This window comes from Caloenas nicobarica, chromosome 2 (assembly GCF_036013445.1).
Source record: "Caloenas nicobarica isolate bCalNic1 chromosome 2, bCalNic1.hap1, whole genome shotgun sequence".
Taxonomy (NCBI): Eukaryota; Metazoa; Chordata; class Aves; order Columbiformes; family Columbidae; genus Caloenas; species Caloenas nicobarica.
In genome coordinates, this window is record NC_088246.1 from 46,861,069 (window position 1) to 46,885,120 (window position 24,052).

General features: G+C 38.6%; 2 protein-coding genes across 4 annotated transcripts in view; one reads left to right on the plus strand and one right to left on the minus strand.

Annotated features, from left to right (window-relative positions):
• Positions 1-11,585, minus strand: part of ACAD11 (acyl-CoA dehydrogenase family member 11) — a 30,975-nt gene extending 19,390 nt beyond the window's left edge. For both annotated transcript variants that reach the window (XM_065629236.1, XM_065629237.1), the window contains exons 1-12: positions 11,376-11,585; positions 8,787-8,886; positions 8,426-8,551; positions 7,261-7,422; positions 6,652-6,816; positions 4,843-4,990; positions 4,124-4,245; positions 2,987-3,093; positions 2,741-2,864; positions 970-1,047; positions 448-586; positions 229-336 (exon numbers count right to left, since the gene is read on the minus strand). In XM_065629236.1, coding sequence (XP_065485308.1) covers positions 229-336; positions 448-586; positions 970-1,047; positions 2,741-2,864; positions 2,987-3,093; positions 4,124-4,245; positions 4,843-4,990; positions 6,652-6,816; positions 7,261-7,422; positions 8,426-8,551; positions 8,787-8,886; positions 11,376-11,512 — 1,516 coding nt within the window. In that variant the 5' untranslated portion in view covers positions 11,513-11,585. The remainder of the gene's footprint in view (positions 1-228; positions 337-447; positions 587-969; positions 1,048-2,740; positions 2,865-2,986; positions 3,094-4,123; positions 4,246-4,842; positions 4,991-6,651; positions 6,817-7,260; positions 7,423-8,425; positions 8,552-8,786; positions 8,887-11,375) is intronic.
• Positions 11,586-11,870: 285 nt separating this feature from the next.
• On the plus strand, positions 11,871-22,837 carry UBA5 (ubiquitin like modifier activating enzyme 5). Of its 2 annotated transcripts, none has more exons than XM_065628797.1 (12): positions 11,871-12,027; positions 13,796-13,841; positions 13,935-14,024; positions 15,225-15,334; positions 15,760-15,846; positions 16,507-16,591; positions 17,424-17,528; positions 17,706-17,833; positions 18,475-18,610; positions 19,024-19,099; positions 19,891-19,997; positions 20,538-22,837. In XM_065628797.1, the coding sequence occupies exons 1-12, from the start codon at positions 11,882-11,884 to the stop codon at positions 20,619-20,621; spliced, it is 1,200 nt and encodes a 399-aa protein (XP_065484869.1). In that variant the 5' UTR covers positions 11,871-11,881; the 3' UTR covers positions 20,622-22,837. The 2 variants fall into 2 exon arrangements, with proteins under 2 accessions (XP_065484869.1, XP_065484870.1); XM_065628798.1 differs by having other exon boundaries at positions 13,938-14,024.
• The last annotated feature ends 1,215 nt before the right edge of the window (positions 22,838-24,052 follow it).

Here is a 24,052-nt window from a genome sequence, read left to right on the forward strand (position 1 = left end):
AACTACTGTAGCCACGAGAAATGGTAACTATCAGGGAAGGGCAGCAAGGGTACTTCACTTTGGATTCACATCTCATGGATGATGTCATATTCAAACACACATACAGATACAGTGGGAATTTCTGTATTAATTCATTAACACACAACAACTTGTAGTTTTGTACTTTTTGCACATGCCATGTGAAATTTTTGTCAATTGCCTCTAACTTTCTCCTGGAGAAAAATGTACCTGTCATGCAGAAGCAAGAACTAATCTTCCCTTCTAGAAGAGGCTCCAGCCACTCTTTCTTTTGCTCTTCAGTCCCATACATGTGGAGGACCTCCATGTTCCCAGTGTCTGTAAGAAATCAGCAGTCGTGTCCACTTGTGGAGACACAAAACTTGTAAGGCTTAAGATGCCCAGCTTTTCAGTGCTCTAATGCTGTAGCTATGGGACAGGGTTACTAACCTGGTGCATGACAGTTGAAAACCTCAGGAGCAAAGAAGGATTTCCCTGTCTCCTCAGCTATTAGTGCATAGTCAAGTTGGCTGAGACCACTGACATCGGGGAGAAAAAGGTTCCACAGACCTTCTGCTTTGGCCATTTCCTGTTCAAAGAATCATCAGAGAAAAACATTAGCAATAAATCTTAAAAAAACCAAACAAAACAAAAAACTGGCTTGATGCCCATTTTTGTTTCCTTCCTGCCTAACATACTGCCCAATATATCTGATGCCTTTTTTCAATAGGTACAGTCTTTGACTTAGAGTTCAGACATACATACCCTTCACAGAACTCACTTTTGCTTTCCCCCTCTCTTATTTGTATGTCTCACCTCCTTTCAGACACTTCCTTCCCTTACACTGTTCCTTACGCTGTTTCTTTCCATGCAGAGAAACTTCCCCAGCAGCATACACCAAACTTCCTTATGCTCCATGTCAGTGCCTGTTTCTTTTATGGCTAGTGCTCAAGGATATTTATTATCCCATACCTTCAGTCTCTCAAACAGTGGTGGTTTCTTCCATTTTTCCTCAGTATTTCCATGTTCAGAATAGTATTTTATTATTTCCTTAGAGAAACAATTAAAAAGATACTTGTTTAAATTAAGAACACATGTAACATATACAAGTAATAATAGGGTGTCTTTTCCACCCCTACACCCCAAGAAACCAATAAAAAATATTCAACATAGGTTTTTATTACATAGCTGGTTGCATTATAAAATTAACAATACAATTCAAAATCAAACTCCAATCTATTCATTTTGCAATACCATAAACGCGTCATGGAGATTACCCCAATCAGTACCTTCTTTCATACAGGGCAATGGTTTGGGGTGGTTTAAAATACGTGATGATGATGGTGGAAAGTCAGTGTTTGCTGATGATACAAGTAACTGTTACTAACAGTATGCACAAGAGGCATAAATCCAAAAGTAAAACAACAAATAAAAGCCAGACACTTAAGATTTAGGTGTCCCATCACAACTTTCATATATATAAACCAGTTAATCTTTTTTTTAACTGATAAAAACCACAAAGAATACTTTCTTTTTCCTGTCAAAATAATTCCTTAACAGATTACGTAAACAGTCGTTCCAAGCACCAGTGATTATACTAAGTAAAACTGTATTCAGTAATCCTATTATTTTCATAACTATGTTTTAGTGAGGCCCAGCACTTCATCAAACTTGGCCCTGAACTCATTTTAGAATAGATAAAAGCAGTGCCCTCTTCTGAAAAATCACACAATAAGACAAATTCTGCAGTAGAATTTACGCATCATGATTCGTAATCCTTATTATCAGAAAAAACCTACAGGCACAATGCAACTCATCTGCAAAACTTGCATTGCTATTTGTGGTTCATTTGTTTTTAAAGCAAGTACATTCATTATTGCAAGGCTTCCTCAGACAATCCAAAACTAGTTACAGAAAGACTTTTAAGAACCTTTGCATATCAAGACCTTCTGCTCTTAGCCTTTCCTTGCTTCTGCCTGACTGCAAAGAAAAAAAACCCAAAACAACCACCAACCAACAGCTGAAAAACCTAATTCTACTACAGAAGTCTTCTGTGCTTTCATGAGGCTAAATGTTGAACCGACTTTCTATGTGGAAAATTTCTAATCTCCCTAGGCTAAGAAGTAAAATACTTCATGTTATCTTCTCTTCCACTATTTAGGGACTTCAGTGGATACTTCACAATCTGATTTCAAACTTTCACTCACATTAAATATACTCAGGAATGAAGCCATGTTAATATGTTATGTAATCACATTTTTTGTCATAAAAGTCATACCTTAAAAAAAAAAAGGCAAGAAACAGAGCCATTCAACTTTGTATGGTTAAAACCAGCAGTTTTTATTTTTTAACTGAGCATCTTTGTGTTTAGTATGTAAGACTTCTAGGGTTTTATTAGTGTTAAAAGTATTTTTGGCAAATACCTTTAAAAAGTACTTATTTTTAAAAAGAGTACTTTTTAAACTTTTAAAAGTTTTTAAAGTTTTTAAAGTTTTAAAAGTGACTCATAGCGTTCATTAACAATGCATACAATATTTTAATTCTGAATAAAAAAAATTAATGCAGACTATAATGATTTCTGTTAATATTTTGCAATGCCACAAACATCACCACATGAAAACAAGGCTGTTTAAAAAAAAGATTAAAAATACAGGACAGGCATGACTTCTATACATAGCCTTACATTTTTAAAATTCTACTCATAAAATGCTCATTTATAAATAGGTTTACTAAAAGCTTTTACCTTCTCAGCTGGATATATGTGCTGCTTCATGAACTGCTTGACCTTCAGCAGAATTTCTTGGCCTTTCCTACTTTGACAGAACAACTCTCCAGAAATGCTGTGATGTGTGCTACTGAAAGATGACCTAAAGAAGAGCATTCAATGCAATAACAAGTAATAATATAACCTGCCTTATACAGGCATTTAAATAAGTGAAGACGTAAAAGCTTTGCCCTCCCTTTGACCAGCAGTTTAGACCACCCTCACCTTTTTGAGAGCTCTAACCCTCTTTCTGCCAAAGGCTCCACAATCTTAGCAAATTCATGACTATTCTCTGCAGAAGCATTTCCAAGGAGATATCTTGCATATACACCCTAAAACCAAAGGAGAGGCATTTATGGTAAAATTATGCACTTAAAATTGTCTATTTTTTTTAGATTGGTGATTTCTTTAACTATGAAAGCAACACTTATATGCACATATTCTTAATAGGAGAAAATTAGGGCCCTGACAGATTTTCTTGGGATGTGTCAATATTGGTTTTGGTCCATTTCTGATATAGTGGAGAAGCTTGGCATATAAGAGAAAAACAGCACACCCCAGCTACACTAAACTAAATGAAAATCACAAAAAATAGTAGAGAAAAGAAAAAGAAAAAAATACAACCACACATGATATTGCAAGCCCAGCCTGTCCCTTAAGCCAACTGACAACAGTACACACACATGATTATTATCCACAACTACATATACTCTCACTCCGAATTAATACTAGTTGGCTTATCCCACATTGGTTATGCTGATCTCATGATACAACTCATAAAAATATACTTATGCCTTACAATGGATGAATATCTAATTAAACACTTACTTCCATTAACAATGAATCCATTAAACTTATTTTCTCCTATAATCACACCTCAAGATTAGCTCATAATAAGCTGAGTTCACAACACACCCTTTTTCATCCGTGGGTGGCACCAACAGGACTGTAGATATCTATCCTGCTATCTACTTTTATGAGAGCTGCAGAAACTTAGAAAGATCTTCATTTCTCAGTAATACAGGATTTAAATTAGCCAGAGAGTCCAAAAAGGTAATGACAAAATTGCTTGCATACTGGAACATCAATAAGAAAAGAAGCCCATATACACATTTTCTTCTTCTTTAGACTACTTTCATAAGAAGTTTGCTATATCTAACGCAGTGTACTTTATGTAGCAAGAATTATATCCTAGAGAGTTCCCAGTCATAAGCATCTAAGATATGGCTTCTAAAGGAACAAACTGAAATACAATTGTTACAGTTATTTTTTACATATGATTCATATTTTGGACAAGTATCACTAAACTACAAATACTCATAATAAAAATATGTCACACTTCAGCAAATGTGAGTGTATTACCTGGGCTATTGCTGCCATTTTAAAATATGACAAAGCAAGAAAAAAATTAAAGTTGGGTAAAGTAGTGCTAATACCCCGGTGGCGGCAGTAAATGGAAACCAGTTCTTCAAATGAAGGAGTTTCTACAAAAAAACAACAGAATATTTTAGAATAGTCAACATTTTCTATGATTTTTTTCCACCTCATTCTTCAAACACTTGTACAGCTTTTCAGCTTTACAAGATATTCCACTTACATAGTAAGAAACACGATTTATCATTTCTCATGACCTAGGTGTGATATGGAGAGCCAACAGGAATTAGGAGCTGTCAAAATTCCAGATAAGCGTAACACTTCCTACTGCTCCCCACCTCCACTCCAGTCAGGAAATTAATTGAACCATGGTGAGTTTGTTTTGTTTTGTGGTTTGTTTTTGTTTTTTAAATAAATGACAAATTTACATTTAAATTTTAGTTTTCTTTACTCATCTGTAAGAAAGGTTCAAAATAAACTTCTACAGAAGCAGCATACTGTGGTCAAGCCACAGCTTATTAAAACAGGACTACTTTAAACCTCACTATCAGCAAGTTTCCTACAATGAAGAATACCATGGAAAAGTTATTTTTGAGGGCAAAATGATGCACTTATTAATTTAACTTTTTATTATTGTTTATAAAGGTCACATATCAAATACAAATCAACCCTAGAATTCATTTCAACAAAAAATATTAGTTTCGTACCTAAAGTGTCTTTGAAACTCAAGACAGTTCCTTGACTTAAGTCCTTAACAGACACAGGCCAAAAGTAGAAAAGCGTAGCATATGCTAAATCTGCTAAAGGATGACCAGTAGTTGAAAGTTCCCAGTCCAGCACTGCCAAAACACGAGCCTTAAATAAAAACAAAAGCCTCAAGTGAATGCTGGAAGATAAACTATCTCCATCCAAAAATGTACAACCCACTTAATATCCAATTGCTTATTCAGTTACTATGTGTTTAAAATTAGAAACATACACTGTTCTTGTCTACAGCAAAAACAGATCATGTAAGGATCTGTAGAAAATTAACATTCACATAAAGGCAGAAAACCAGGCATTTTTCCAAGAAAAATCAGTTTTAAATTATACGTTTTTGAGTAGAGTTCTTCCTGTCAGAAACTGCTAAACTCTTCTAGGCAAAATATGATTGAAATAAAATATCCTGAAGAACAGGATGGCATTTTCTTCATTTCCAGTCCCGTTGCACAGATACTGTTGCAAAGTCCATTTGCACAGATACTCAGACAGACCATGCACTACAAAACTTCATTTATCACAATATTATGCATTGATTAACACTCAAATGAGGAACTGAGTTTCTTAAACAGGACAGTCAATCACTGCTCAGCGACACGAGCCTCTGCTGCAAGCATCCTGGCCACAGTGTGTTCAGCTGGATGGGCTGAGACTCCCAAACTTTCGTTCTGATGAATTCTTATAATCCAGCTGGCCTATCCCCCTGAACAACCCCTCCAGCTCACTCATGATCCATGGCTAATTGAACTAAGTGCAAAAGACTTTTCTACATGGTAATTCCTGCATGTAAAGGAACAGTTTCTACATATTTTTGAAATACAATCTTTTGATATTAGACATGGTTTAGTGCCAGAGTTAGGTTATGGTTGGACTCGATGATCCTGAGGGTCTCTTCCAACCAAAATGATTCTATGATTCTAGGACTCTCATATTTTTCTTATTATTTAATATTTTATAAGAAGACATTTTTAATATAATTTGAAATTACCTATGTACCGTTTTGTCAGTTCTTTGAACTACATCAGAGCAATGGGGAGAGTCCCTGAGACTATGCACAACAATGGGAATCTCTGGGATTTGTTGCTTTGTTGTGAAGCAGGCATTGCAGAGTCTCAGTCACAAATCTCAGGCATACCTTCTGGTCACAACAAAGCAAATAGCATGAAAAAAATACTGAAAACACAGTTGTGTTGATTGGTAGGTAACACGCATTTATTCCCACAAACTACAAAAAAAATCTCTTCCTTTTCCATAAAGATGAGTGAGGAATTTTCAGAGTCTCTGTGATCTACATATGCTCCATAACTAAGCAGCTTTGGCAGATTTTTTCTTTGCTTCCGCTAGTATCGCATATCCTGCATTCAGATCCTGCTCCAAAAGCTGCTGTTGTTAATTAAAGCCATATCCCAGATTTCAACAGGCTTTGGATCAGATGCTTCTGTAGTTTGCTGAAGTGAGCCTTCAGTATGTCCTTAAGTTGCACTGAATTCAATAAGATTTAAGCATATAAAATGTTTTGTTCCTGGACTTATAAGTAGGGACTAGAGCTAATAAATAAATTTAGTAACTAGCTCCTGCAATAAAAATCAGGACTCTATTAGGTACCTGAACACCATACACAGAATATAGGGAAGAGTTAAGTTCTCTACTCTTCCTTTCAAAGATGCATCATGCATGCAAGTGTCCCATTCCATGGCAGAAGTACAAACAAATACAGGACCAAACCTGCCAAACACGTACAAATACGTTTTGAATACCTCTGTTGGGTGGAAGATGATGTTATCTATTCTGAAGTCCCCATGAATCAGGCTTTCTTCATTATCATCAGGTGGCAAGTTGTTTGCTAACCACTCAGCCAGCTTGTTCATGGCAGGAATATCTGTATGAGCAGCTGCATCATACTGTCTTTTCCAAGTTGATACCTAAAGAACAGACTTTCCAACTGATTCACAAGTTTTTCAAGAGCACAAAATTCTGAAGCACATGCTTCTAGGCTTTGACTATTACCACGTTACCTTTAAATTCAGTAAAACTCAGTACCTTTGCATTTGCAAATGTGAGCTGTGAGATCAAAAGATGCAATGAAAACTACCTCTATTTTCTGTTTCAATCCTATTTATATAGCCCAAATCTAACAGTATTCCAAAAGCAAATGAGTAAAATTCCCTGACTATAGCACTACAGAATTGATCTGAATGTAGTTGTACCTTTATACTGTGCACAAATAATTGAACAAAATGAAGGTGTTTAATAGCTAAAATATCATGGTTACTTTCACAAGTCATTCATAATTAACAATTTAGCTTGCAAATCAAATAAATCTTCAAAGACTTGGCACAACAAGGGAATTTTTTAAAGAGCTGTACCTGTCTTCTGCAGTATCCTGGTCCTCTACCATATCCTTGGAGACCCAATGACTGTAAATCAAAGGAGTGCAACAGGGCTAAAGTTTCTATCATTGCAATGTACAAAGCAGAACGCTCTGCTGGGCCCACTTCAGGCAGTGAGAGGTCTCGGAAGATGCGACCCTAGAAATATCATAAATCAGATATTTGGTGGGATGTACACATCAGCATCAGATGAAGAGAAGTAAATTTATACACTTCGGGAGCAAAAACAAATGCAGTGAACCAACACTTTCTATGCAATCAAAAATTCCTTCATCATATTTTTTTTCCTTGCCCAGGACAGATGAAGGGATTAACCGTGATCTCAGATCATCAGTATACAGGGTATCTATTGGCAGGCAACTAAAATAACAGATATATTCAGTAGATGAAAGTCTGAATTAGAGCACTCAATCCAGATATCCTGAAGCTTGAAAGCACCAGGAAAAAAAAATGTTACTGTATTGTCTCTAACAGCTAACTTCCAGAAAAAATATCAATGAAGACCTTGTGGAGGAGGTGGGCATTAGGCAGGGAGAGGACAGGAATGGGTGGGTTGTATGTACAAAGAGGCAAACAATCCAAAGAAATTCACTTGCATTCTCCTTACAAGCAGTTTAATATGTTTAGAAGATGGCTGTGTTCTTCCATTTTCCCCTTTAACTTTGACCCCATCAGTAACAGATCGGAAAAGAAAAAAATTACTCTAAGTTCCTCAGTTTCACTGGTTTGCGTGATGGCTTCAACATTTTACACAGCTAAGGCATCAACAGAACTTTTTTGCTGAAAGATTCTGCATAAAATATCTGTAAATCAGATTTTGTATTGTGTAATAGTTTATTCAACACAACCAATGTATGATTGTTTTCTAAATACACCATGTATTTGCTAAAAACAGTGCGCTGCTGTCCATCTTAGAATGGACAGACTACACATTTACATCCTCAGAAATGTAAATGTAAAGGGAGCAGATCAGTGAGAATGTCTGATAGCTAGCACTTCTTAAAAATATCAGAGGATTACTTATGCTTATTTCACAAAGCTTAGTAAATGCTGGATAAGGCTCTAACAGAAAGGTTTTAGACAATTTAAAAGCAGCTTGTAGTAAGGAGAAGAAAAAAATCTCACACATCAGAGGACCAACCTGCACATGCTGCATTACATAAAATTCCGTTCCAATGACAGAAACGTCACTGCAGTACAACAGGGGCTCAGGCACTGGAAATCCAGCCAAAAACAAGGCTTTCTGCACATTATATTCTCTATCGACCTGAAGAAGATAGAGAAATTTAGGTTAAATGAAAAGCTCCCAAACATAAATGAGTACAGTGAATGACAATGTCTCCTCTTAAATGTTTGGTTATGCGGATAGCATAGAAAATTGCAATGGATCCAGCAATTCATTGCATTTCTGGACACATTCAACAATGTGCCACAACATCATGTATAGGCCTTATCCACCTGCAATACAAAGTGTTTGCAGCTTGCTGAAGAATGTTACTTACCTTGTGAGCTCTTGGTAAAAGGGGGCCATGGGGCTTCTTCCTGAGCACATAAGCCTGTCCGCCCTTCTGAAGATAAAAGGTTGGATTTGACTGGCCTGAGCTACAAAGAGAAAGATCATAATTACTTATGAATTCAATTACTTACAAATTTGCAAACTTTTAACAGAAATGATGCAAAATGCACTGTGACTTGGCCTAAACAAAATGGCAAGACAGAGGAAAGGGTTCTTCTCAAGAGTTTGGTTGGTTGGGATTTTTTTGGTTGTTTTGTTGTTGTTTTTTATTGGGGTTTGTTGTTTGTTAGTTTGGAGGGGGTTTGTGTGTGGTGGTGGCAGCTTGGGTTTTTGCAGTTTTGTTTTGGTTTGGTTTTGCTTTTTTTCCCAACTGCAGTCTTACAAAGATGCAGGTAATAGCCTACAAAATTTGAACTCAGAGGTTCCATTCCCTCCTATAAGAAAGATGTCTTATTTCACTGTGGAGAAGTCACAGATACTCAATTTGTTCTCGTGTGAAATTGAGATAGCATTTACCTCTATTCCCTAAAGAAACATCATTCATGTTTTCAAGGTAGGCAGTAGATACTAACTTTAAAGGTTTCCAATTAGGAGGAAATTAAACAGAAGAGAATTCACAGTAGCCCATGACTGTATTTATCCCTTGGTGAGCTGTATTTCTAACAACTTCAGTGTAGAGAAAGCTCTCCAAATAACTGATGAATTCTAGTACCAAGCTCCACTGTATGCTAGCCTGATCATCACATACATATGCTATGCTTAAGGGACCACCTATAACAACTGTAAAATTTTAAAGAATGAAAGTTGCAGTGACAAAGAATCACAGAAACTAGACATTTCAGTCACACACGTGTAAAAGAGAAAGACAACCTAGTTAAACCCTTCTTAACACCTCATCCATCATATCCCAATCAAGCTTATTGATCTTCATTTTCCCTAAGGCTCTGTGCTCACCAGCATGACATCCTCTTCTCATTCTGGATCATTTTTAAGACTCATTTTGATGTAGTTCAATAGAAGATTAGACAACTACTGGAAAATCAAAATCAAGTGAAATTTTGCCCTTGTGCTCCCCACGACTTTTCCTTTCTCCCTGAGGCAGCTAGGACGTAGTCTATAACATAGTTCAACAAGTATAACACACAAATATTTTGCCTTGCACAACAGAGATTTATATCAGCTGAAGCCTTGAAGTACAACTGCAAGAAACAAAGCAGTAAAAGTATAAATACTGGCAATATTTTAGCAGATTTTACTATCAGCTACTCTCCTGAGGCCCCTCCTAAAGTCTCCTCCACTGAAGTACATTAGAGTACAGCTGGGGATTCAACACATGTTTCACATTTGCATCAGAAGACAGTGAAAAATTGTTTAATATTTCTTATTGATAGCTGCAGATAAAGCAGTCATGTTGACAAAGGAATAAATAAATATTTTTAGAATAATAATAGCTAGCTCCTGATTTGAAGTCACACAGCCACAGCGCTAGTCTGTTGCATGCAAATGAACTAATGTGTGTAGCAGTGGCTTTGGAGCCTGGTGCAATGTGTTGCTCTCAGGGTGTTACTGAGAATCTCAGCACAGCGTTATGCTGTTCTCATGGATCTCCTTACCTGGCAATAGCTTAAGGCTTTTAAAATTGAATTCTTAAGCCATGTATGTGCTTCTGAACATCATTATTTGCTGTGCAATTAAAGAGCGATCAGATAAATCGAGACTTATGAGCAGGCAATAAAACAATTGTGTGCATACTCCAACAGAGTGCACCACTGAGAGCCAAACACTTGTTTTTCTGAGCACAGCATAAAGTCCACCCAACACCATGCCAGCCTGCAGAGGGGCAGCTGCAGCCACAGGGGCAGCTGCAGCCACAGGGGCAGCTTGTGCCACACGTCACCTTCCCCAGCACCACGATCTCTGACTTCTCATAGAATAATTTCGGTTGGAGGAGACCCTCAGGATCATTGAGTCCAACCATAACCTAACTCTAGCACTAAACCACGTTCCTAAGAACCTCGTCTAAACACCTTTTAAACACCTCCAGGGATGGTGACTCCACCACTTCCCTGGGCAGCCTGTTCCAATGCCTGACAACCCTTTCCATGAAGAATTTTTTCCTAATATCCAATCTAAACCTCCCCTGGTGCAACTTAAGGCCGTTTCCTCTTGTCCTGACACTTGTTACTTGGGAGAAGAGACCAACACCCTCCATGCTATAGCCTCCTTTCAGGTAGTTGCAGACAGCGATCAGGTCTCCCCTCAGCCTCCTGTTCTCAGGGCTGAACAGCCCCAGTTCCCTCAGCCGCTCCTCATCAGACTGGTGCTCCAGGGACGAGCCGCTGGCTCAATGGCCGCTGTCGGCCGTCATCAGGGCAAAGGGCTCTCCCTCTGGCCACCCTTCCTGCCGGGCAGCGAGCAAAGCTGCGACCTCCCTCCTTGCTCCACAGTCACCCTTCGGGCCCGCGCTCTGGCTCTGGGCCTCGGGGCGCCCCACAGGGCCCCTGTCACCAGCCACGGAGGCCGCCGCTCGCCCCTCACAGGCGCAGCCAGCGCAGGGGAGCGGCCCAACCTTTACCTGTACTGCCTGACAGCCAGAGCCCCCGCGGGCTGCCGAGGGAAGCCGGGCAGGCGGAGGGACAGGTACCGCTCCAAGCTCCCCTGGTCGAAGCGGTGCTGCCGCCGCACCTCGCTGGTGCCCGGCTCCGCCGCCATCACGCCGCTGCGCCGGCGGTGTACGGCCCGCTCTCCTCCCCCGCGCCGCTACGCTACTGGCGGAGGTGCCTCCCCCGCCCGGCCCGGCGTCGCCGCGGCAACCGGAGGCGGCTCGGTCCGGCAAGGAAAGCTGTCCCCGGCGCCGGGCCAGCGGGGCTCTCGGAGCCGGGTGGCTTCCCCTGGAGGAAAGCGGCTCTCGGGAGGTCGTTCCTACCTCTGCCCTCAGTCACCGCCACAGCCCGTCGCCCGCTGTGAGACGGCAGGAGGCGCCCCCGAGATGGGAACGCTCCCTGAGGCGCCGGGCGAGCAGGGGACGGCGCTCCCTGCCGCTCCCGGAAGCTGCCTCAGCCGGGGAGACGTGTCGCTGCCATGGCGGAGCCGAGCCGGCTGGAGCAGCTGGAGCGGCGTGTGCGGGAGCTGGAGGAAGAGCTGGCCCGGGAGAGGAGCGGGCGGCGGGCGCCGCGGCCCCGCATCGAGAGCATGAGCCCGGAGGTGACGGACTCCAACCCCTACAGGTGCGGCCGGGGGTGCAGGAGGGCGGGCGCCTCACGGCGGGCGCGGTGTGGGCTGGGGGCTGCACCTGAGCGGGCTTGGGTTATGAGGAGACGGCCAGGGCTGAGCCTTGGGTGGGGGGGAGGCCCAGAGGGTGCGTTGTAGGAAACAATTACCTTGCCAATATAATAGGCTCAGGCAGGATCTCTCAGCAAAGCATATTTTATTAATGATTTTGCAAGACCGGTTGTTCTACCTAAAGGTAGGCACACGGAATAGGGCAAAAGCCCCTGCTTATATCCCCCCCAAATCCCGGCCGCAAATTCCCTCCCCTGCGCCCCACTGGTTGGGCACTGCAGGGTTTACAGAGTACCCGACCCCTGCCTCAGTTTACCTGCCTCATCTACTTCCAACAACCCCTTCCCCTTATTGATTTATTTAAAATATGGATTCCTGGCTCTTTGGTTACCCTTCCCCCTAGCTTAACTTTTTAAATACAGTAATCAGTTTGCATTCCGGGATTAGTTCGAGGAGGCTTTGTTTTACATTAAGGATTCATAGTTTGGTGTCTCTCAGGCCTTCCCCCCAGCTGGGGTCAGGCCACAGGTCCTCAGTTTTGTAAAAACAACATTCCTTCGTTAAACGTTCCTTACAGCGTCAGGGTGTAGGGGATGGGGAAGCGGGGGGCTGTGGGTTCTCAGGCCGGGGGTTGGAACTGTGGGTCTGGCTAAAAGGGCGAAAGGGTGTGTATGTGGGCCAGGCCAGGTGGGGGGCTGAGGGATGGGGTGGGGTGTGCTGAGGGGGGTGTCAGGGCGGTGCTGAGGGTAGGCCCTGGTGGAGGAGGGGAGAGGTGCTCCCAAATTTCCCACCCGACTGAGCTGGCAGGGGTGTACATCGGGGTTACTTTGTATTATTGTGCTTTGCCTTACAGAGGGAGACAGAGAGAGGAAACTTTGTGAGTTTTTCAGCTAAATTGCCAATAGGTGGTGCAGGTGTTGATATTACATGAGGTCTTATTCTCATTCCTCTAACTTACCTATTTTCGTAGAATCATTTCGGTTGGAAGAGACCCTCAGGATCATCAATTCCAACCACAACCTAACCTAACTCTAGCACTAAACCATGTCCCTAAGAACCTTGGTTTAGTTTGGTTTAGAGAGTCTTGAGCATCTGGAACCCCTTGTAATGCTCAGTGGTTCTGGAAATCTGATGCCTTTTTTTGTTTTGTTTTGTTTTTTCAGGATTAACTGCTTTAATACAAGCTGATACTTTTACTTTCATTGATACTTTCAATGAAAAAATGCAGTAGCAGGATAAAATGTCAGTTTAAAATTCTTCCAGTTATCCTCACACCCTGATACTAATTTTTTTTTTTTTAATTGTTGTGTTGAAGTTAACCTAATCAAATTGATCACAGAACAATGGAAGAGTCCTCACTGACCTGCTGCCATATGGTTTCCTTAAAGAAAAAAGTGTAGGTTTTCATTCTGTAAATCGGGGATTCATTTAGGAAATTAGTGATTTCATTGATGTTACTCATACCAGCTGAATAAGCACACAAATTTCTATAGGTTTAGTACTCCATTGCTGTTGCTAATAGGAAACTATGTACTATCTCATTTAGACTGTATCTAGCTGGCAATCACAACAGTGGTGAAAACAGCAGGCTTGAGTTTGGTGCTTGGCGGGGTTATTTTTAAAACAAAAGTGATTTTAAATACCTGAAAAGCAAAATTGCTATTAGAAATGTAGCAAGCATTTTCTGTATAACACTGCTGTTTTTCATTGTAGTCGCTTGATGGCATTAAAAAGAATGGGAATTGTCAAAGATTATGAGGTAGGATTCTATCTGCATTAAAACAGCCTTGAATTTTTTTCTCTGTGAGGACTACTTTTGACATACTGATCTGTATTTTATTTCTCTTTACAGAAGATCCGTACCTTTACAGTTGCAGTAGTAGGTGTAGGTGGAGTTGGCAGTGTGACTGCTGAAATGTTGACAAGGTGTGGCATTGGTAAGGTAATGAGAGTTTTCTTCTTCTACTTCTTTATAGTAGATAGACCAGTCATCTTCATAAAGAGCTGGATTCAATTTCAATCAGTTGATTTTGCCCAAATAAAAAAGTACCATGAAGAAAGCATTCAAGAGCAGCTCTTAAGTAAACATCACAAATGAAGAGTCTTAAGTCTCTTTTCTTGTGCTAGTAAAATTGATTTACTTAAGGCTTAATCCTGTATTGTGTGGATGATTCTTGTTTGGATGCTTATCTTCTCCATACTTTTATAAAAGTCCATCTATCTAATCATCATACTGGATTATTGCAAAAGGAAAACAAAATAAAGAAACAGGAGGGGGTAACTCCCATAGAAGATTGTCTTATGTTCTGAGAACAAGTTGATATTCATGAAATTGAAATGCAGTAGATGTCAGATATTTTTATCACAAACATAAGTTCATCATGTGGCAGACTTAGAGATAAAAATTTAGCAGCAGTCAAAAATAATTTGATGTGTGTACAGGTAAGAAGAACCTCCAGAGTTAGTAGAACAGGATTTTTCTTTAAACAAGGAATTTGGGGACTTGCTTAGATGTTTGTGTTTCCGGGCAAAGCCTGACCATTTACTCTTGGAACTTTAAGAAGTTTCTTAATAGAGAGGTGATTTTTTTTGCAAAGTTTATTCCCCCTTCCTCTGAAGGAACATTTCCTGAAGACCAGCATCTTGCACATAGAAAAGGACATTGGACAGTTGATTTGGAATTTATAATAATCAACATATCCATGTATTATGTAGGCATTTTAAGTGATTTTTTTTTTAAGAACTACATGCCAAGATAAGTGAAAGAAATTATACATTTCTAGTTAATGCCATAACAGCAAGCAGGAATGTGATAACAGAGTTGATAGTGTTCATGTAGGTAATCCATTGAATATTCTTAGTTTACATGAAATGAACGGATTGCTTTTTATTAAGAGTGGTTTTCATGACTTCAGGAATCAGTTCCTGGTGCATGGCAGTTAGAATTCAGTCCTTCACGTACTGATGATGTTGGTAACTTTTGTATGTGAACTGAATGGGGGGGGGGGCGGGGGGCGGTGTTTGGTTGGGGGGTTTTCTGGTTGGTTTGAGAATAAGTTCTGTTGTTTAAAATGCCTTGCCATAGTGCTGTGGTTGCAGAGTCTTTGGAGATTCACATTTGTTAAAACAATCTTTATTACAGCTGCTTCTATTTGATTATGACAAAGTGGAACTGGCAAACATGAACAGACTCTTCTTCCAACCTCATCAAGCTGGATTAAGTAAAGTACAAGCAGCAGAGCATACTTTGAGGTACAACTTAGAGAAGTGGGTATCAAGATGTATTTACCCAGGATGCTGCTCCAGAAAACCAACGTTTCATTCTTAATCCCTTGCAAAGTAACATGATCTAATTTTGAAATTTGAGAGTAAAATAGTTGTGGGAATGATTGATACTTTAAGGACATTTTTGTACTGGCCAAAACTTTAATGTAAGTCTACTGTTTAAGTACAGCTAAAATTGCTCAGAAGTTTGGTATAAACAGTACCACTTTGATATTTTGTGATTTTCCCCCTGTCCCCCGCCTCATCTGATGTGTGAATTTTTGACAAATATGGGTGTATTCTAGACTTCAGACTGGAAGCTTAAGACTGTAGCAACACTAGTAAAGTTAGGGAGTAGAATGCAAGTTGTCATTGTATTTATTAACACTGACTCGTATTATTTCCTCCATAAGGAATATTAATCCTGATGTTCAGTTTGAAGTACATAACTACAACATCACAACACTGGACAACTTTGAACACTTCATGGATAGAATAAGGTAAAATCTCTTATCGTCTGCTGGTGTGTGGCTCTAAATACAGCCTCACAATTGTATTGTTGGGATTTTTTTTTCAATTTAGCGACTTCTATTTGAAAACCAGTGGGAAATATGTATATATGAAGACATTTCTGCCCAGACCTTTTCTCTAGAGTTGGCATTTATTTCTGCTGTTACATATATTTTATATTAGTGCATCTTTAGATTTCCAACCAAAACTGTGGGTCTTATAGGCTTTTCTCACTATATAAAACAGGTCAGATCATGTTTTGACTGCTCTGGAGTAGTTTCAGGTAACCTTCATAGAATGAAGAAAGAAAATAGTTATTAGTGGATCTCACAGAGAAGTTCTGAAATAACTTTTCCCACTTGCAGTTATGTTGTACAAAAATACAATTCTCTAAGCATTGTACTGTGAGCATATACTGTATAAAACTTCTTTTAATCTAAAAGGCCCATATATTTAAATCCCAGCTTCAGCATGCTGCTGTTTCTGCTGCGTAAATCTAAGATGCTAGCTGTATCCTGTTCTGCATTTGAACAAGTTTTGTTAGAAATGCACTTCCCATGTGCTTCTGTACTCTAAAGCAGCATGTTGATTGCCATGTTGAAGTTTTGTTCTGCCAGCTATTTCATGCAAACTTCTGATGCTTATTCCAGTAACGGTGCGCTAGAGGAAGGGAAGCCTGTTGATCTTGTTCTAAGCTGCGTGGACAACTTTGAAGCTCGCATGGCAATTAACACGGTAAGGCCATTGAAGGCATGAGCTGGTGGAAGCCTATTTTCTCCTATAAATAAGGTTAGGAATTGTGGGGATGAGAGAGAAGACAGGAATTTATCAAGAATCTGCTAAGAAATTACGTCCTTGATTTAAAGAAACAGAATCTGAGCTTTTACCCCGTTCTTATAAAACACATTTTATGTGTAGAAATATAACTGTAGAGTTTTAAGTTACTAGCAGCTAATGGTTAGTAAAAGAGTTAAGTGTTACAAGCTCTCTCTTTCTTTCCAAATTATTTTATTTATATAAAGGTATTATCAAATCCTGGCATGTTAAATCTCACAAACTTTTTAACGACTGAGTATAGTTAATTGTATACTTCGTATGACATTTTGTATACTAAAAATGTCTTAAGGCTGTGTGTACCTAATCAAACTGTTTTTCTTTGTAGTAGCAGCCAATGCAGGGTATACGCCAAATGCATGTTTTCTGTTATGCTTCAGCTAACTTGATCCATACATTGCATGCACTGAGGGTGCACAGATACACTATCCAGGCTGCTGAAAGTAATTTGTGCAATTTGATTCTGTAGTGTTCTGGTAAATGGATCACTAATGCATGTTCAAAAGTCTTGGGTCCTCAGGAAAGCACAAAGGGCAGGCTTCATGAGAACAACTGTAACTTGCCCTTTGATTTGTCCTTTGATAAACAATTTCATCCTACCTTTTTGTGTTCCTTTTTCTGATCATAGCCTTTGTGTCTTAAAGCGAGAAGATCAATTTACAATGGTTTTTTTTTTTTTCAAATCTTCATTAAACTTCTGCAGTGCTGATGTGTGTGTTTCTGTGCTTATAAGGCCTGCAATGAACTTGGACAAATCTGGATGGAATCTGGAGTGAGTGAAAATGCAGTGTCGGGACATATACAGCTGATCAAACCTGGTGAATCTGCCTGTTTCGCGGTATGCAGTGCTCCGCTGAATTGCTGGTTTGTCTTTCTAAGTGGGACAGGGAATATGAAGATTAGCTGGCTAGTGAATGTGATTCTGGCACAACTGATGGAGTAGCTCAAAATTTTGTGTGATCTGTGGGGTTTTTCTAATGCTTTTTTAAAACTTAATTTCTTTCTTTCCCCTCAGTGTGCTCCTCCACTTGTAGTTGCTGCAAATATTGATGAGAAAACATTAAAACGAGAAGGAGTTTGTGCAGCTAGTCTTCCTACAACTATGGGAGTTGTGGCAGGAATTCTTGTACAAAATGTTCTGAAGTAAGTGACTGAGTTGTTGCTGTTCAATGAACAGCACTGTAAGAGAAAGAAACCTGAAGGAACTTTTCACAATGACAGCTCTAGTTCTTTTTAGATGTTTGTGACCTGTTTCCTAAAGGTACTTGCATCATTGGACAGGGCCAAAATAATAGACTGCTTGAATCACTGGTCTGTTTACTTTGGAACTGCTGTTTTTAATAGAACTTTTCAGGGGTAGAAAAAGTCTTTAGGGTTTTCCTAAGAACTTCTCTTACTGCATACACACACTCATCTTAGTTCTGCATTTAAACATGCTCCCATTTGACATCATTAAATTACACACAAGAATGTTACAGTGCTAACTTGTCTTTGAAATTTTGTACATGGACAAAGAATAAATGAGTTTTCTTGAAGTGTTTGTATTAAAAAAACTGGAGGTTATTTTAAAATGGTTATATAGCAGACCAGGTTCTGTGTTGATGCAGTTATGCTGTTGCCAGGCGACTAGAGCTTATTTTAAGACTATTACAGTACCCCTTTACAACACACTAGTGTGAAAGTCTATTCTAAAAGTTCTTTGAGGAAAAATTATTCCTTGAGCAACTGAATTTTCAGGTTGGCACCTGCATTTAAGGGCCTGCTTTCTCTGTTTGTGTTTCTAGATACTTGTTAAATTTTGGTACGGTGAGTTATTATCTTGGTTACAATGCGATGCAGGATTTCTTTCCAACTATGTCTATGAAGCCAAACCCACAATGTAGTGACCAAAATTGCAGAAAACAGCAAGAAAATTATAAGGTAAAAATGTTTTTTGTTGTGTTTTCTTTTCCTTTCTTAAAGCCTTAAGAATAAAGCAAGCTACAGATCTGTAGTAAAAGAAAACTTTCATCGCTACTCCCAGTTTTCACCAACACTGTCTTCAGATGGCTACATGTGTTTCTAAAAAAACAGTACTTAGACTTATCTTAAAGCAAAGGGTAGGCAGAAGGCTTGCATTCAGTTAGATAATATTCTGCAGTAATATTTTTGAGTGTTAATGGGTTTGGGTTTTTTTGAACCTGCAGGTATTCTGCCTTTTTATGTGTTGCAAAGTTCTAAATGGTGACTGCATATCTTAAATATTAGAAGAAATGTGAATATTTTATTTGCTGCTGTTTAAAATCAGACTACTATATATATTATGTTTTGGGATTGTTCTGTTTTTTCTTCAGAGAAAAGAAGCCGCACGACCAAAACAAGAAATAATTGAACAGGAAGAAGAAATAGTACATGAAGACAATGACTGGGGTAAGTAATCAGCTGGAGACGAAATTATGTTCCCAGTACTGAGATTCAAATAAAGTCTTTGTTTTGGGTGAACACGCTGTAGGGTACACAGACCTCTTATGGTTCATATTTTTGTAACTAACTTATACTGTGTAATTACTGCTGGGTTTTCACAAATTTTGACAGTAACATTACCACAACTTGGTAATGTATTTTTAGTGTAATGTGCAGATTTTATGCTCAAAGTGTAACTGTGTTTGAATAAAAACTTTCTCAGAAGATGGTCTGAAGATATGAAAGATGCAACAAGATGTATTCACTCTGTGTTCCCTTTAAATACGTAACTAAAGAGCATTTGTCATTTCCATAACCACTGTGCTAAAAGGTATCCCATGGAATTTTATATTCCTCTGAGGGCTTTAAATTAGAAGGAATTGTTTTAAGGAATGGTAAGCATGGTTTATATAACCATTTCAAGAATGGATATGTACATTCTTTTTATTACATGATATAAAAAATACTCTGCTTACCATTGGGAGATGTGTCCTCATGGTAAGATTTAAATGGTAAGGACAAAGAAGTCCTAAAGGAGAGGTGCCGTTCTTGTCCATAAATTGTCTTTAGAACCATTTCATATATAAAGGGAAAATATTTTTATATTGATAATTGAATGAAGTAGTTCAAATCAAAGGTCTTTCTGCTCTTAATTTTTTCTATTTTGGAAAAGTAGCTGTAGTTTTCGTCTTACTCTGACAACAGTGATTAAAGAACATTTTCTTCTAACGGAGTTCTCAATTCCTTTCAATGCAAAGGCATTGAATTAGTATCAGAAATTTCAGAAGATGAGTTGAAGGCTGCTTCTGGCCCAGTACCTGATCTTCCTGAGGGGATTACGGTAGCATATACTATCCCAAACAAGGTAATATATTTATTCTTTATAAATTTTTTAAATACATGTTGTAAATTAAATGTATAATGCCAGCCGTTTGATTACCCTTTAAACCTAAAATAAAATTCATCTTGAAGAATTCTAGTAAAACAACCTCAGTACACCTCATTGATGCCTTCTATGGTCCAGTTTTGTGTTTCTACGAAATGTATTTTCTTAAGTATGGATGCTACTGTGCATGTAGTTTTGAGGTGATAGGACTGAATGTATTTGGGCGGGTGGTGGAGGGAAAATGAATGTGAATTTCTCAGTTGATATTTTGGTGACTAATTAATTTTTACCATATTTACCTTGTAAAAGCTCTACATCATTAAAGAGCAGTGAGCATTATGTATTGCAGCCAGAACATTCTAACCCCTAGTCAGAATAGTTTACAATTTAAGTTTATAATCACTTAGGCCTAATCTTGCAACTGAGTGCTTGTTTCTAGAAAACGGTGTGGTAGAACAGCAATAAAGCTTATTTTGTTTGCTGTTTTTGTTGCCAACTTTTTCTTCCTGTTCCTAATAGGAAGAGAATTTGATAACTGAGGAAACGGTAGCTGAGTCTGAAGAAAGCCTAGAAGAACTCATGGCCAAAATGAGAAACATGTAGCAAAACAAATATTAAGTACAATGTTTGGGAGTTTGGATTGACACTGGATTTTGAGAAGACCAGGTTTTTATTTTTTTTTTTTTTACCTCCACTGAAGCTTATCTTTACATTTCTAATGATATGGAACTGTTACAGAGGCAGGAAGGAAACAGACTTATGTTGTTTATATTCTGTTGTCTATTCATGTCTTTAATGTATCGAGTTGCGCTGCTGTAAATTTTAATTTCTCAGCATTGCTAGTGTCCAGATATTCACTAGAAAATAAAAGGAGATGGATAAACTAACAGAAGCAGGCATAGCATGTTATATGGAATATCATATGATGAGAACAGTACATAGTATAGGACAAGTAAAAGGTGAAATCTGCTGGAGTGACTGAGGAGGTCAAGGGCAGATAATAGTCCCTCACTCAGGCTCCTGCTCTTCCAGGCACTTGTACTTGTCATGGTAACACTGGTCTCTGCAAATTCTTGGCAGGGATCATGCTGTGGTTACTTTTCCTGAGTAAACAGAACATTTCAGCCTTTTCACCCACCTTAAATATCTCTGGGATGGAATTTTTTTTTACATTTCCTTGTTTTTATCGGTGTTACTACTGCTCATTCTTAAATAGCTGTCTGCATGTTTTGTGTGTGGTAGTGCTTTGAGTATGCTGCAACAAGGCCGGATCTTATGTTAGTAGACAATGATACTAGCAGGCTGGGTAGCAGCATGTCACCATTTCATGACAAAATCTGTAAAAATTACCAACAACATTGGAAAGAACAGGAGATTTTATCTATGAAAAAATCGAAACGTTATATTTTTCTGATCCATCCCCATCATACGGGCTATATTAAGGCATATATTTAATCCAAGCTTGCTTAGGAAAGCTAAAATTCAATGCTCTAAACTTTTAGTGTTGCAAATATATTCAGTGCTAAGCTATTGTATTAGTCTTGTAAATAATGTTATTACAGTAGTATTGCCTTTTAAAATATCATGTGTTAAACTGACCTGGAAATGTACACGTTCTGTAGTGTCAGTACCCTGCAGAACTGGAAGTATTAATTTCAAATATTTTACCTACTGTAGGTGTCTGATCCAGAACTTGATCATTATTTAGATTTGGTTTAGAAGAATTTAAGTTTCAGCCTTTGCAGCATAATACAAATACTTCCAACTTGGGCTGTTCAAAAAACCTTTTCCAGAGCATGATGTGACCAGCACAGAACCAGTTAGTAATGGTAGTAGCAGTATCCAACCAACATGTAAAAACAGAGTAGTATTTTGGAGGTGCTTCTGTTTCTCAGGGCAGCAGAATGAAAACTTAGTTAAAAATGTTTGATTTCTAAGCAACGGTTACAAGCTTCCAAATCTATTTCCTCTGCAGGTGACACTAGATTATATTATTTACATAAAATCATCTCTGAAGCTATTGAGGGAGGTTTTGGGTGGGCTTGGGGTGTGGTATATTATACTGTAAAATGGAAGAGGTTTTTTGGATTGAGTTCGGTTTTGGAGAAGCCAGATTTTAGAAATGAACTATAAAAAGGGATGGGAAATGGAACAATTAGATCTTTAAAAAAGTACAGACTTGAATCTGTGTCACCAAGTCTACGTTAGCTTGGTCCAAGTGTCAATTTAAGTGTTACTTAAATTTCTTTGTGACTTTACACTTCTGTTGGGAACAATAAAAGTGAGGCACACAGCTGCCTCTGGAGGTCCTGAGGCAAACAGTTGACTCATTTCTACAACAGCTCAGTTAATCTTGACTCTTAACTATTTGGCTGACATGGCTGCTATCACATGATTGACAGCTTTACAAAAGGCGACTGTTTACCATTTTACTTTATGTACAGTTTTATGAGCAAATTAATACACTTTTGTATGCCCAGAGTATGTAAAGTGGTTCTTGTGTTACTTTCAGTCTTTCAGCTTGTATATGCAAGAATAATTTGAAATAATTACAAAATACTTTGAGAAGATTGTATGTGCCAATGGTTAAAATTATTGAAAAATAAACAGCGTAAAAACCCTCCAAATTTAAGGATTTTTTTGAATTAAAATACAAGACTTATCTATTCCAACTATAAAACCTAATGGAAAATTTATGACTTCTTTTGTTACCAACTAACAAATTACAGCATATTGCAATGGTTTAGTCCAGCTTTGTTTGTTTATTTAGCAATCTTACACTGTAAACACTGAAAGCTTTTGTATCATGAATGTTATTGAGATGTTGATATTCTGTGATTAAATCTCCATTGAAACTGCTGACACTTTGTTTTGAGGTGTTCTCCTACATAGAAGTTATTGTTTGGCACACACCAGATACACAAATTACTTTTTTTAATGTCCATGAGGTACAACTACAACCACAACCACAAGAACTGTCCTAAAAGTGCTGTGACTATCGCCAACATGTGGCCTGCAATACCCTCCACTGTTATTCATCATCCTGTTTTATTTTCTGTAGATCAAGGGTTTTTTAGCTTGACAGATTAAGCTGTTGTTCCCTCACTGTCTTTGCTAATGGACCATGGATGGTTGGTGTCTACTTTTTAGGGAGTGATTTTCCTTCCAAAAGCAACAATGCAACCTATGAATAAGTTGGAGAAGTGACTCAAGGGAAGAATTGTAGCAGATAAAACACTGGAGGGCTAGAAAGTAGCTCCTTATTTAAGCGAGCAACATGAAGGAAAACTATTTAGGAGAGCAAGATGTATACGTGTTAAAATCAGAGAAGGGGGGACAAGCTAGACCGACATCTGGTAATTCCTAACACTGGCTTTAGAGGAGGGAATCAACGAGGTCTGAGAAGAGTAAGCAACAGAAACACATACAAGCTGAGGAGGTTGAGGGTTTCAGGGTGGTTGGTTTGTTTGGTTGAGTTTTTTGTTTGTTTTGGTCTTTCCCCTTTCATCCTTCTCCTTGCTCAGTAACAGTCCAGCAAAGAAACTTTCCAATTTTCAAAACTTTTCAAGGTGGCTGGAATATTCTCACTTTGAATGAAAGTCCATTTTCTGAAATAAGAGGAAGATACCCAGAGAGCTATTACAAAGTGTCTCTCTTGTTGCTGTATTGCAATACCTTCAAGAGCTATTTTTGAATTTTTTCAGCTAAATATATAAAATTAAATTTGGGTTGTATATTTGTTCTATCAGTTTTATACACTGTCTCTTTTGCCAAGTTACAGCCTTACCAAAATAGTAAATTCTTTCTAACCAGAACGAGGGCTGGAAAAAGTTATATAAACTCTATCCTAAAAGGAAAAAAAGGCTGTGGAAGATAAGCACCTCTTTGAGGTAAAGGCCATTTGCATTTTCAAACTGGATCAAATAAATCTTTACATCAGTTGCGTCTGAAACATTATAGTGAGGTTTCAGTTAATTTTGCACTTTTCTTTCCTGAGTATGTATTTAAATTGCTTCATGGATTTATGCACAAAA